Source organism: Sinocyclocheilus anshuiensis, unplaced genomic scaffold (assembly GCF_001515605.1).
Source record: "Sinocyclocheilus anshuiensis isolate Anshui unplaced genomic scaffold, SAMN03320099.WGS_v1.1 scaffold1462, whole genome shotgun sequence".
NCBI classification, from domain to species: domain Eukaryota; kingdom Metazoa; phylum Chordata; class Actinopteri; order Cypriniformes; family Cyprinidae; genus Sinocyclocheilus; species Sinocyclocheilus anshuiensis.
This window is the reverse complement of record NW_015558644.1, coordinates 244,756-258,550: the sequence shown is the minus strand read 5'-3', so window position 1 is coordinate 258,550 and position 13,795 is coordinate 244,756. Positions and strand designations below refer to the sequence as shown.

General features: G+C 41.4%; 2 protein-coding genes across 3 annotated transcripts in view; both read right to left on the bottom strand.

The window, feature by feature from the left end:
- Positions 1-2,282: 2,282 nt before the first annotated feature.
- Positions 2,283-12,001, bottom strand: LOC107680925 (uncharacterized). 2 transcript variants are annotated; one of them, XM_016477019.1, is made up of 3 exons: positions 11,559-12,001; positions 7,043-11,172; positions 2,283-6,543 (listed from the first exon to the last, which is right to left on the bottom strand). In XM_016477019.1, exons 2-3 carry the CDS (start codon positions 11,114-11,116, stop codon positions 2,998-3,000), a joined length of 7,620 nt encoding a protein of 2,539 aa, XP_016332505.1. In that variant the 5' UTR covers positions 11,117-11,172; positions 11,559-12,001; the 3' UTR covers positions 2,283-2,997. The 2 variants fall into 2 exon arrangements, with proteins under 2 accessions (XP_016332505.1, XP_016332506.1); XM_016477020.1 differs by lacking the exon at positions 11,559-12,001 and having other exon boundaries at positions 7,043-11,218.
- A 1,060-nt stretch (positions 12,002-13,061) lies between these two features.
- LOC107680919 (tRNA 2'-phosphotransferase 1-like) overlaps positions 13,062-13,795 on the bottom strand; it is a 4,385-nt gene continuing 3,651 nt past the window's right edge. Inside the window, exon 7 of the mRNA XM_016477005.1 lies at positions 13,062-13,514. Within this exon, the coding sequence (XP_016332491.1) occupies positions 13,492-13,514 (23 nt within the window). The 3' untranslated portion in view covers positions 13,062-13,491. The remainder of the gene's footprint in view (positions 13,515-13,795) is intronic.

The window sequence follows — 13,795 nt, the reverse complement described above, 5'->3', positions numbered from 1 at the left end:
AATTACAGGCAGGTGTGTTGGAGCAGGGTTGGAACTGAAGTCTGCAGGACGGTAGCTCTCCAGGAGTAGAAAAGTAAAATAAAATGCAAATGCAATGAAATTCAGACCTTTTAAGTGTGACTTACATGTCCAAATACTTAATGGGGCCACTGTGTATGCGACTGTGGTCATTAAGTCAATGTCTGCAAACGGGAATTAAAAAAATGCCTGATGCAATAAAATGCTTCTCTCTCAGTTGTGTATGTTTGTGGGTGTGACTGCTCCACCTGCTGGTACCTCAGCAAATAGTCTATTCTCCGCCCTCTGTTGGGGTTTGGCCTGCAGACAGAAGCATTGTTTGGTTCAGTTGTTGCTATATGTGACATGACTCGACCGGAAAGGCTGCGGAAATACGTTTCCTAATCTAACCTGCGTACCTGATCCATCATCCTGCATGTGCTCAGAGGTCAAGTTCATTCATGCCTGTGCCTCTTGCTGATGTCATCCCCGGAATGCGCCCATATATGGTCTGTCCCTCAAAGCAGAACAAGGTACATGACAAAGTTAACATTTCTGCTCTGTTTATGAGTATGTGAGTAATGAGCTATTATGTAGCAATAGCATTTACTCACCTCACAAGGGCAACTAAACTCCTCTAAGGTGCTGCTTCCTTTAGGTTATTTTGTCAGAAAAAAATACAAGGCAACTAACACTACAAAAATGTAAGGGACACCCCTGTCTGCAGCAACCTGAGGTTAAGAGCCATGCTGAAGGGGTCAGCTGTGATAAGGGTTAAAGGTTAAGGCTTAATCCTTAATCTTACCTGGGTGGAATTTAGACCTTTATTTCTGTCAGAACTTAATTTAGAAACATTAATTTTTATATATGGAATAAAGATTTCCTACTTAGATTTGAGCAAATACACCACGTAATTATACAGTAAAAATTATTAGTTGTGAATAAATTGGAGTACATTTTACAAGAAAATACTATAACTACTACTATTACAAAATTTCACTTTTAATTCAATGTGACTTGTCATTTATTTGTAATTGTAAAATTTACTAGCAATTTCTGAGTAAAAATGGTTTGAAAGTAAATCCAATTCTAAATCCAATGCAATTCTAAATGTTGCCTAACCCTGATTTACAATCAGCCAGTCATTATCACACACAAACCTTCAGGAAGATAATGAATGGCCATATGTTCAACATTAGCCCCTATGTAATGTGAAATGGTTTGTATATTTAAGTTGTTGCATGTATAAGTCCTTAATCTGATTCATCATGGAACAGCACATAAGGACATGTTTATGGTAAAGATTAGTACTTGCCCAAAGACACTCTTGTTTTAATTCCCACACTACTCCGCTTGGCAGTCTGCTCAGGGGATCCTGAATGAAGTCATGGGCAGACTTGAATATCTTTGTGTTTTCGGTCAAACCCAACAAACAGTCAAACACACACTAAACTGTCTGCCCACACACAGACACTTACTTCAGCCTTTCTTACAGTATGATCAGACAGGTCAGAAAATCAAATTCAGTCATTTATGGGTGCGGCTGCAATTTGGGAGTAGAAAGACTTAACGGTTTGCCTGCATAAGAGGAAACATTTCCACAGAACGTCACAGCTAAGACCATGGTGGTCCATTATGTCATATCGGCCATGTTGAACACCCAAATAAGAGAAACACCCAGAATAGTTCACACCAGTCAAAACATGCGCTGCTTGTATCATTCAGCTAACAGAATGATCCCAGAGTTGATGGAAATAAACAAAAATTGGCCATATTATCGATTTACAAATATATCTAACTGAATAATAACTTATTAGAATGGCTATTGCAGTAGGCCAGTATTTGTTTCTTTCTATTACAAATAGCTTATCACATCACACTCATTCACATTCTTAAAAGAAAGCATTAGACAGATGGACAAGGATGTTAGACCTTGTCCACTAGATGTCATCCAGAGATAAAATGACAGCCCAGTAGTGGCCCTAAACTCTAAGTGGGTCAGCTTCTATTATGATGTGGCTAGCAAATGTGATTCTCCCAAACTGGATACCATGTGATTTACCAAAATGGAAACTCTTCTTTTACCTCTGGGCTTAATAATATTGCACAAAATGTGACAAATAAAGATATGTGGTAGGCATAATTTTTTAATATGTGATAATATATTTATAGCAGTATTTACAGAAGTTAAAATATACTGCTTTTAGCTTTACGGTTACTGAAATAGATCATATGTTGTAGCTAACATTCAATGAGGAAAAAAACCCACTAAGACTTGGATTCTGTAAACAGTTATCTTTAATGGGATGTATCCATGTGTAAAAAATAGCAAATGGCAATCCTCTGATGGTAGAAAATATGTCTGTGATTTTAATACCAATGAATGAACTGGTGGATCTTGCTCATCCACATTATTTTCTTTTACCCAAATGTACAGCATCTACTTGCATGTCCCAGTGCACATCAAAGGTGTTACACAAAGCAATTGCATCATCTCATATTACGTATGTCATGTATTTGATAAATAATGTCACTTAGAAGTGAAAACGCCAAACACACTATTGAATCAAAATAAATCCTTTCAGAAATATATAACTATTAAGGGTGTTCAAGGAAGACATGGTTTGTTAAACCCTGATAGCTATTGCAAGATAAGGCCTACCATTGCATAAGCTTGGCCTGTGCAAGAAAAGTGAAGGACTTGTCCAAATGATACACTGAAATTATATCAGAAAGTGACAACTGTGATATGTCAAATGTCAGAAAAACAGCAGAAAGAAAGCAAAACTGTTTTGGGTCTTTTTGAGTAGTTAACACATTGTCTTTCACATTGTTTAAATAAAATGAGCAGAAACAACATTGTTTCAATCTTAGTCTTATAACTGAGAAGCTACATCTTTTGACTAGACATTTTGACGTTTTATATCCCACTTAAATTAAAGACGCTGCCAACTAGAACAGATTTCAAATGTAAACAGACCACATGTATCCACTGCTGTTTCATGCTCTTCTTCCCCCTGAAGGAGGCATGCTTGATGGCTTGTGGTAGCAGTCTGAAGGGGCTGAATTTGGGCTTGCATTCATCCCAGTGGGGATGTAATACATGCTCTCTAGATAACTTTGATCCAGCGATAAATGACCTTTTGGTTCATTTTTTGGCATCTGGTTTGAAGGACTTCCATACCTTAAGGAAGTCTGGTGAAGTGTGGTGGGGACAGGAGGTGGCTCCGGATGGCGAACTTGCTGGGCACTACCTGAGATTGCTGGGTAAGATGGCACTGCATAAGGCAGGTACTGTGGTGCATACAACCCAGGACTATGCAAAGAGGAGTAGGGTGGTGCAGCTGGTGGATACAGCCCCGAATGGGACATTGCCTGCTGTGGTATGAGAACTTCCACATACTGGCCCAATTCAGGGTCAAACAGCATTTTTCTGAGTGGTTGCATTGGTACCTCAATGTAGAAGTATTTACCAGTCTCAGGATCAAGAAGGACACGACGAGAACCTTGGCCACAGTTGAGCCCACTCACATTCTCTGGATACAATACACCAGCTCCACCTGGACCTTCATTTGCATAATCATTGCCAAAAGATGGTGGCAAATCTTGGGGATTAAACAACTGAGGCCTGGGATCCACAGTAGACATGTTAGCTGAATGAGAATACTCATGATAGGGAGCAGGACCTGCTGCTTGAGGTGAAGGATGATTAGCTGGACGTCTATCTGCATGCAACCCAGAAGTTGGTGGTTGGTCATCACCATAGGATTGTGAGTTTGAAACAGGACAGGCTCGTGGGTTGTGTAGAGGCTGAACCAAAGCTGAGGCATGGGGTATTGTGGTATTGGAGACTGGCAGACCATCTGGTCTGCACTGATGAGGACGAACTTGAGCTTGCGGAGGAGCTCCGGGACAGGTAAGGACTTGGCCTGGAGACCTAGAAGCTGCTGGTACCTGTTCCTGTGGACTGTGGTGGGGGTGTCCTTGATGTAAATGAGAACTTGGTGTACAGGTGCAAGTAGATTGCTTTGTGGTTGGATGATACCGGCATGACCTATGGGGGGGTAAGTCGTATGATAGCCGTAGTGGGCTGAAACTCTCTCGCTCATCATAGCTGGGAGGATCGTCTGAAGCATAGAAAAGATAATCATCTGTGTGAAAACGATTATTAGATGATGCTCTCGTCACAGATCCTGTGTGGCAAAGGGCTTGTGGTCCTGATGGGTTAGAAGCAAAGGAACTATCTAGCATTGACTGGTCTTGACTGAATGATGGGGTTTGCTGCTGGCAAGTGCTTGTTGTTTGCAAGAAAGCAGAAGATTGCTGTTGATCCAGACTGGCCAATGTCTTTGTGGTGGATTTTTGCACAACACTTGGAGTTGTTGTGACTGGGATGGATGGTTGTTTGTAGCTTGATACAGCTGATACAGCCAGTCTTTTTGTATCTCTTGATGAAGTCTCGTTTGGTTGATCCTTGTGTATTACTGTTAATGGTGTTTCATTTTTCTTTGATTCACTATTTAACATGGTTTGCTGTTTAATAACAGATGATGCTTGAGTATCTGCTTTTGATGGGTCACTTGACACTGAAGTGATTTCTGCAAATGACTGTTTATAGCTGGGTTTTGGTGGTACAAACGGCTTTAGTCTATCAGTGGATATTGACCTCACTTGTATGGGTAACTCAATCTCTTTTGATGCATTCACTGGTGTGGCATTATTTTTTGCACTACTTGAAAAAGACCTCACCTCTGGCTTGCCAGCTGTTGCTAAATAAGTTGGAATTTGTGTCATAGTTGTGGTGGCAGTTATTTTCTTTTTTTCTTGTTCCTTTGTTGAAGATTCTTCTGTCAGTGTTCCCTTGGGACTCTCACTTGGTTGAGATGTTCTTGATGAATCGTTCACAAGAGCTGTTGGATTGCAAGGCAATGATGTATTTTCTGCCTTTACTTGTCCTTCACTTGAAATGCTTTCTGATAAACAGGCCTGTACAGGTACCTCAAGCCTGTTGACATGTTTAGCTGTAGCACTTGCACCTGCAGTGAGAACATCACACACTCCAATATCAGCCTGCATCCCTTTTTCTTTCAGTAGCATGGATACAGAGTGGCTGCTGCTTGCTGCTTTCGTATGAGTAGAGTCAAGGACTGTTGTCTTGGATGTGCAATCCGGAAGAACCACCAATGCAGAAACTTCTCGCTCCTTACTCGGGGGTCTAGGGGGCATCTTAGAACTCTGATCACAGTGAATGTAAGATCTCTTAGTGATACTTTCTGTTTCAGGTAATCCATCTGTGGTTGTAGAGTTAGAATATGGCAATTTATGTTGTGACTCCGTCTTTGGTGAAGAGACTTTGGATGTTGTTACAGTGATGTCAGCATCTCTTCTTGTCTCTGCACACACCCATGGTTGTGATATTTTTGATGTGTCAACAGGTTGTTTTTCACCATGACAGTGGATTGCTTTGCTGCCTGATGTTTGTTTGTCCTTCCAACTGATGGCTTTACATTCAATTTGCAAGGCTGGAGGAGTTTGTGGCGGCTTCTCTCTTTTCTCTTGAATGACCATGTCTTCTGCAGTAGAGGTTGAATTTGATGCTTTGAAAGACAGGTTGTATGTGTTTTTTACCAACTTCCTCACATCCCTAACTCTATGTATAACAGATTTTTTGTTGCTGTCATCATTGTCTTTTGTCTCTGTGACTTTGGTAGATCTGGTGCTTATATCTGTAGCTTTCTCCATTGTCTGAGATTCAGACATTTCTCTGGACTGTTCCAAGTCAGGGGACAGAGACACTTTCAGAGAAGATGTCTTTTTTCCTTTGATAGAAGAAGGTTTCAAAGTTATTTCTGGGGTTTTTGACATAAATACACTCTTTCCAGCCAGCTGTTCCTGGTTTTCCGGTGTCATCTGGCGCTTTTTTATGTCTCGGCTTGTCATTCTGCTTGGCATGCTAATTACTGGTGTAGCAACAGCAGGACTTGTATTCCTGATACTGGGATTTGCTGAGTCACCATTGTACTTCTCTTCAAGGTTGCTACCTCCACCCTCTTTCCCATCACTCTTGCAGTTTTGCATTTTGTCATCAACTTGTGGAGGGGCCAACATAGGCTTTGCTTCCTCCCTTGTAATGTTGCCAGCTACCTGAGCTTCCCCAGTGTTAAAGAATGCAGGTCTTAAGAATGGCTTTGGAGGAACTTTTGGAGCACACTTCTTCAGCTGACGATGTGAAATTCTCTCCTCTCCGACAGCAAAATCTTCAGATGAAAGAGTACATTCAGAATGCTGGCTAGAGCTTAAACTATGTTTCTCCATGGTACTTGGTACACCATCAAAAGAGCTGGGGCTGACATCAGGATGTTTGTTTTTATCTGCAGATCGACCTGGATCTGTACTTTTTGGTGTCTCTTTCTGCACATCCTGCATTTTCTTTGACAACACACTCTTGATAATGCAAGACGCCATTTGTGTCTTAGGGGAGCCATCATCTAAAGACACAGACTTCTGCAGTGTCTTTTTCCTGTCATTTTGTGGTGAATCTGGCACCTCATTGGAAACTTCCTTTTGCACAAATGATTTTGTCATCAACTTGTGGAGGGGCCACTATAGGCTTGGTTTCTTCCCTTGCAATGTTGCCAGCAACCTGAGCTTCCCCGTTGTTAAAGAACGCAGGTCTTAAGAATGGCTTTGGAGGAACTTTTGGAGCACACTTCTTCAGCTGACGATGTGAAATTCTCTCCTCTCCAACAGCAAAATCTTCAGATGAAAGAGTACATTGAGAATGCAGGCTAGAGCTTAAACTATGTTTCTCCATGGTACTTGGTACACCATCAAAAGAGCTGGGGCTGACATCAGGATGTTTGTTTTTATCTGCAGATCGACCTGGATCTGTACTTTTTGGTGTCTCTTTCTGCACATCCTGCATTTTCTTTGACAACACACTCTTGATAATGCAAGACGCCATTTGTGTCTTAGGGGAGCCATCATCTAAAGACACAGACTTCTGCAGTGTCTTTTTCCTGTCATTTTGTGGTGAATCTGGCACCTCATTGGAAACTTCCTTTTGCACAAATGCTGGTGTGCTATGTTGACGAACAAGTGTGTCTTTTGAGCATCTATGTGTGGAGGGTGAATTCCAAATATTTTCAGTGTTTCCTTTATATTTTGATTCATCTGTGTTCCGCCTTAACAGCTGGATCTGCCTTTTAGGTACTGTCCTCTTTCCTCTACTGGACTCTTCCTTGCTCTCTAATGCAACATCCACACACTCAAAACTCCCTATTTCGAAGTGTTTGTTTGGGTCCAGGCCATCACGGGGAAGAAAAGATGAGCAATCGTTTTCAGGTAACGCTGAGCCATGCAAGTCTGCGTATGTCATCCATGCAACAGCACCAGGGCTGTCTACGGTCGATGGCTGTGAAACATCTGTAGATGACCTGTGGCTTGAATTGTACACATCCAAATAATCCACCTGAGGGCTAGATAGGCTTCTGAAGGCCAGATCTGTAAACCACTTTACTTCATTGTCTGCTTCATCAAATTCACTTCCCATGCTGGAGGTCTCACCAGTACATTCAGGAGGAAGAAAGCCTGCACTGCTGCATTTACCCTGGGCAGCTGACTGGAGCCTCCTGGTGCCAACCTTGTTCTCTTGTTGCGAGTCCTGAGCTCTGAGCTGACTCTGTTGCTGCAGAGTTGTTGGGTGCGACTCAAAATAACAGCGAGCTGGAATTCCTGACTTTGGGTCTTGACTTGAGAGAGCTGGGCTGTGGCCTGCAGGCCCTTTTCTATTCCTGGCCCTGAATGACAGCTCAACCTGTTCCCCACTGTAACTACTCTCTCCCATAGTCTCCTCCCCCTCTCCCTCCTTCTTTCCACTCTCTTTCTTTTCCCTGCATGGCTGTCTGTCAAATTCACCACCATTGTCCCTACTGATAACCCCTGGGCTATCTCTTAATGCTACAGGCACTTGACTAAGCCTCTTGTTACTGTTTGGGGAATCATTTTTCAACATTTCCGTTCCCATGCTGCTATCAAAAACCTCAACATGGCATTGTTTCTTCTCTAAAGATGCCATTGGCTTCGGCACAGATGCAGCCCATGGACTCGTGGAAGTTGGTGTTCCACAGACAGTTAAATCAGTTGTGTAATCAGTGACAATTTCTTGATTTTTCTCAATTTTTACTGTGGTCGATCCAGAATCTGAGGTTTTAGAGGTTGAAGCTTGCAAGATCTGCATTTGGCTAAGAACTGGTGGTCCACTGCCTTTGCATTCGTCCGGGACAGATGCAATGATTTTGGGAGTCTTTGTGTCAGCAAGGTCATAAAAACAATTAAAACAGTCTATTGGGTTAGAGAAAGGATGATTAATTCCATCACAGATTAAAGTCTGATTTTCTGCCTTTTCAAGAGTGATGGAAGGCTCAGGTTGGAGATCAGGGGATTGTGCTGTGTGTTTGGTATGGTCTGTTGCAGCTGATGAGGGCCTTGATCTACTTTCTGGTGTTGACAAAAAGTTCCTTGAGCTAGGTGAGACAGAGGTGTCATTTCCAAAAAGATAGTTGGAAATTTCAGAGGAGTTGCCACAGACATTTGTCTCTACTGCAGGTGATTGCGCTAAATCTTCGGTTGGTGTAACGCTATATGTGATGCCAGGGGATTTTGTATTTTGTGGCAGAACACTATATGATATTGTTTTGATTTCAGGTGAGCAGGTGACTGATCTCAATTCCAGTGAAGGGGCTGGGCAATTGGGCTCTGGTGTAAGGTAATTTTCTCTGCTGTTTGGAGTGGAGGTAATGCTCCTTAACACAGGTGTGGAATCTCTACTGCATGTTGGTGTTGCTGTGTAATCAGTTCCTGTGATGGCAGGGGAGGATGGTAGGTCATCAGGTTTTACTGAAAAAAACATTCTCTTATTTGTAGGTGATGGGCTGATGGTATAACCCATCAGTGAGTGAATTATTTCAGGTTCTGGTGAGTGAGCTGGAATGGAGTGATCAGGAGAGGAGCAGATATCACTGTAATCAATCCTTGTGACTACAGGGAAGGATGGTGAGTCTTCAGGCTCAGTTGAAGAAGCTATTTTCTCATATGTAGGTGATGGGCTGATGATGTAACCCACAGGGGATTGAATCATTACTTTTTCTGGTGAGTAAGCAGGTGCTGAGTGATCAGGAGAAGAGCAGGTTTCATTGATCTCAGGTGATACAGGGGAGGATGGTGAGTCTTCAGGTTCAATTGAAGAAACAATTTTCTCATATGTAGGTGATGGGCTGATGATGTAACCCACAGGTGAGTGAATTAGTACTGGTTCCGGTGAGTGAGCAGGTGCTGAGTGCTCAAGAGAAGAGCAGGTTTTATTGATCTCAGGTGCTACAGGGGAGGATGGTGAGTCTTCAGGTTCAATTGAAGAAACAATTTTCTCATATGTAGGTGATGGGCTGATGGTGTAACCCACAGGGGAGTGAATCAGTACTGGTTCTGGTGAGTGAGCAGGTGCTGAGTGCTCAGGGGAAGAGCAGGTTTCATTGATCTCAGGTAATACAGGGGAGGATGGTGAATCTTCGGGTTCAATTGAAGAAACAATTTTCTCACATGTAGGTGATGGGCTGATGGTATAACCCACAGGGGAGTGAATCAGTACTGGTTGTTGTGAGTGAGCAGGTGCTGAGTGCTCAGGGGAAGAGCAGGTTTCATTGATCTCAGGTAATACAGGGGAGGATGGTGAATCTTCAGGTTCAATTGAAGAAACAATTTTCTCACATGTAGGTGATGGGCTGATGGTGTAACCCACAGGGGAGTGAATCAGTACTGGTTCTGGTGAGTAAGCAGGTGCTGAGTGCTCAGGAGAAGAGCAGGTTTCATTGATCTCAGGTGATTTCAGTCTTTCTCTACCATCTATGGATGAATATACCATTCCTCTTGTTTCAGTAGAAATGGCAGACACAGTTAGAGAATCTATTTTCACATTATCACTGGTATGAAGTGTAGATACAGATAAAGAAGCACCATAAGTGTTCTCCAAGTTTGGAGACTCTGATGCATTCCTAACTTGAGTTGGACACAAATTCAGCAGCTCAGGCGAAGATCTACCTGTGGATGCAGGTGTGGAGGTAGTTTCCCTGCTTACAGGTGAAGTGGAGGTTAATCTGGGCTGTGGCATGACACTGGGTATGGGTAGAAAATAAATATCTCTGTTTGAAGGTGAAGTAGACATTTCCTGCATAGGGCTGCATTCTGTTGGAGAAGGGTTTGACAGTTCTGATGCAGAGCCACTGTTCACCGTCCCTTGTGCAAAGAGAATGTTTTGCTCTTGTGTACTTCGATAGTTCATACTCTCTTTGTCTGATTCTGAGTCTGATTCAAATATTTGTTTATCTAAAAATGGGCTTGTACTTGTATGTTGAGGTGTTTTAATAATTCCTTCTTGCTCAAAAACAGCAGGTTCTTTCTCTTCTGAAGAGCAGGATGAAGTATTAGAAGGTCCATTTGCTGGATTAATCAGGGTAGTAGCTGTTGTTGAATTCACATACTGTGGTTCAGATGCATTTGTGATTTTCATTTCATTCACTGGGGCATTGTTCACTGACGCTTGTGGTTCTTCCCAGTTATCTGTATGTGAAAGGTCATTACCATTGACTTTTGATGCAGGTGGTGTGCAGTCTAGTGGTTTAAGTCCATTATTGGAATCAGACAAGATGGTTGATTCAGCTGGGGGTGAACGTGATTCCCTGGTCTCAGATGTGGAAAAATTCTGGATATTTTCTGGAGAAGGTGTGTTGTAAGTGACTTCAGTGTTGTCGCTTAAGTCAGATCCATTGGCAGTGTGATAGGATCCTGAAGAGTCATTGGTATCATCTGCTGGAAAAGACTGATCCACTTCCCTCCTGATAAATGCGGCAGAGGCTGGGCTACTGGAAAGTGACGGAGACTCGCAGTCATCCCCAAAAATGTCACACAGGCAGGTTGTTTCAGATATGGCATTACGATGGCTGGGGATTGAAGTGATGTCAAAGATCTCCACACGATTTGGCCCTTCACGATTCTGCAGGTTGAACGTGTGTGGAGCACTGCGAAGAAATGAGTAGCTGTCTCCCTCTAGAACCCAGCGTTCCATTTCTTCACTTCAGATACCACAGACATTGGGCTGTCACTTGAGCCTTTTATAAATGCCTAAACTCAAAAGAAACAATCATGAAAACTTAAGAATGTAAGAATGAAATAATTCTCATGACAAATCTTAAGAAGTCTATAGAAAATGTTTTCTTGTAGATGTATACGAAAATTCTAAAAGCGAGTCTATTAGAAATTATAGTTACTTAAAACAAATGTGTCTCTTCCAAACAAAATACAGTGTGCTTATACAAAACTGTACTTAATAATAGTAAACAGTATTACTTATAAGATTAGAGGATTACTCTTATGACCATTGACAGACATAACTCAATGCAAACTTACTGATGCAAAAATATATACAGTAACTTTGCCGGTGTAAAACATGTTATAACATACATGCAGATATCAAAGTTCACATAAAAGTCATCAGATATGATACTTGCCTTTTTCTGCTGTTTTCCATATGGCCAGTTTGAATGAAACAGCCCCTTCAGAGAGCATTCACAGGGGACAGTTATGCAGTGTACCATGAGCTGTGAATGAGGCTCCAACTGGGGTTACAGGTTTCCGAGTGCCAAACTGACCATTCATCGCCACTCAGTGCACAGATATGTCCAGCCCCTCAAGCTAAGTCCAAAAAAAATGCTACGACTCCTGTACCATTGGGCCTGTCTGAGCTCACAGAGCCCAGCTATTTCAAACATTAATTGACACCACTTTTTAAAAAAAGAGACACAAGCATGCACAAAAAAAGTAAAAGATGAATCCGACCTGAAGCTTTTTTAATCATGCTTGGACATAGGTGCATTTCTCCGCCAAGCTTAAAAGGGTGTTACAGCTAGGAGCAGGTGCTGTGATAGGATAGACGGAGTCTGAATGGAATCTGACATACTAGGCCAAGACAGTCATAGGGGCTCACTAATTTTAGACCTCTTCTATAAGGGGAAACTTTGCTTTGAGAGGCTGCCTAGAGACGACAGAGGACACAAAATGACAGTTTTACAAAGTACACACCAATTGAACTTTAGTGTTAGATTGCAACATCCAGCTCTTGAAAACTCTTCCTTACACCTAGAGTCTGTAAATGAGGACTACAGCACAAGTAATTCATCCTGAAGAGCTGCAATGTTTTTTTTTAAACTTAAGTTTGGGAAAGTGATTCTTTGCTTTGAGCTTGAAAATGCTGCCAATTTAAAATTATATATTTAAATTAAAATTTAGTAAAAAAAAAAAAATGCATAAAAACATGTGATTTAACCTATTGACCACTTGAACTTGTGACATTAGCTATCTTCTGTCCATATTTTACTGCCCTCTGTTCAGTGCATCAAAGAATATTTGTTTCATGTGGTTAGACTAGTCCATCGTCTTATAGGGAAAGAATGCCGAGCACTTCTGCGATGCGGGGATTTAGTGTTCACACCACACTACTGACAGAAATCCAAAAGCACAGCAGCTTGACAATATCAAGAATAGGTCTTTGATCAGCTAATGGACAGTCAAAACAGAATTTTGAATGACTATGAAATAAAGCTAGAGAAATGCATTCTCATGGAGCCACCTGCCATTTAATCCCTTTGACTGAAAGGTGGTGTGCTTTTACAGAACACAAACAGAATTAATTGCACAGAAGCCAACCAAAAAAAAAAAAAACACCTTTGCGTGTTATGTGTCTCCAGCACACTGTTATCTAGCACACTGTACATAAATATGCTTGCAGAAATCCTCCTACAGACACATGACACATTTCTATCTTGAGCTCAGTGTATTTAGATATTCTATTTTTTGACAAATATGCAGTGGGTAGAAACTGCCCCACAAATAAAACAGGCTTAGGAGGTCACTTGACAATTTGTATACAAAACACCACGTAACCTTTTAGATATGCCACTGACTCCATAATATATGTAGTGCAGGAAATTCTGATTTTGTCCTTGTTTGGAGATAAAAGTCTAATATAATTGCATAGTAAAAGTGCATTTCAATGCATTGATTCTAATACTGCACTGCAACTATTCCCTTGGAAATTTCCTGGATAACATCATGACTCAATCTAACAAAGCAGATTAGCTCACACATGTCCAACTGCACAGCAGTTTTATATGAGGTTAAAGGCACAAAAAAAGACGATCAGTCCTTGTCTTCCCATAAATTCTTCCCAAAGTCATCTGTGGGTGCATATAATCTCAATTATTTCAATTTCTATCTTTTGATGTCAGAGTATAATCAACCCTGTTAATAAATAATATGGCCTAATCGTGCTATTGAAATGTTTTATTATTTCTTAGAAACAGATCTTCCACTTTAATGCATTCGAAAAGTCAAATGTACATCTCCATTTTTGTTTTAAGTTCAGAAGGAGATCCTCTTCAACAGCTAATGTAGTTCAATTTCACAAGCTGAAAGAGAAAAAAACAATATCCTTTATGATCTCTTAAAGGGGTCATATGACATTGCTAAAAAGAACATCATTTTTTGTATTTGGTGTAATGCAATGTGTTTATGCGGGTTAAGGTTAAAAAAACACATTATTTTCCACATACTGTACATTATTGTTTCTCCTCTATGCCCCGCCTTTCTGAAACGCGATTTTTACAAAGCTCATCGGTCTGAAAAGCAAGGTGTGCTCTGATTGGCCAGCTATCCAGTGCGTTGTGATTGGCCGAATACCTCAAGTGTG

Coding starts and splice junctions, on each gene's coding strand:
- LOC107680925 (XM_016477019.1), bottom strand. CDS start 11,116: ATGGAACGCTGGGTTCTAGAGGGAGACAGCTACTCATTTCTTCGCAGT. Junction 6,544..7,042: donor AAAAGGAAGTTTCCAATGAG/GTGCCAGATTCA, acceptor GTTTCCAATGAG/GTGCCAGATTCACCACAAAA.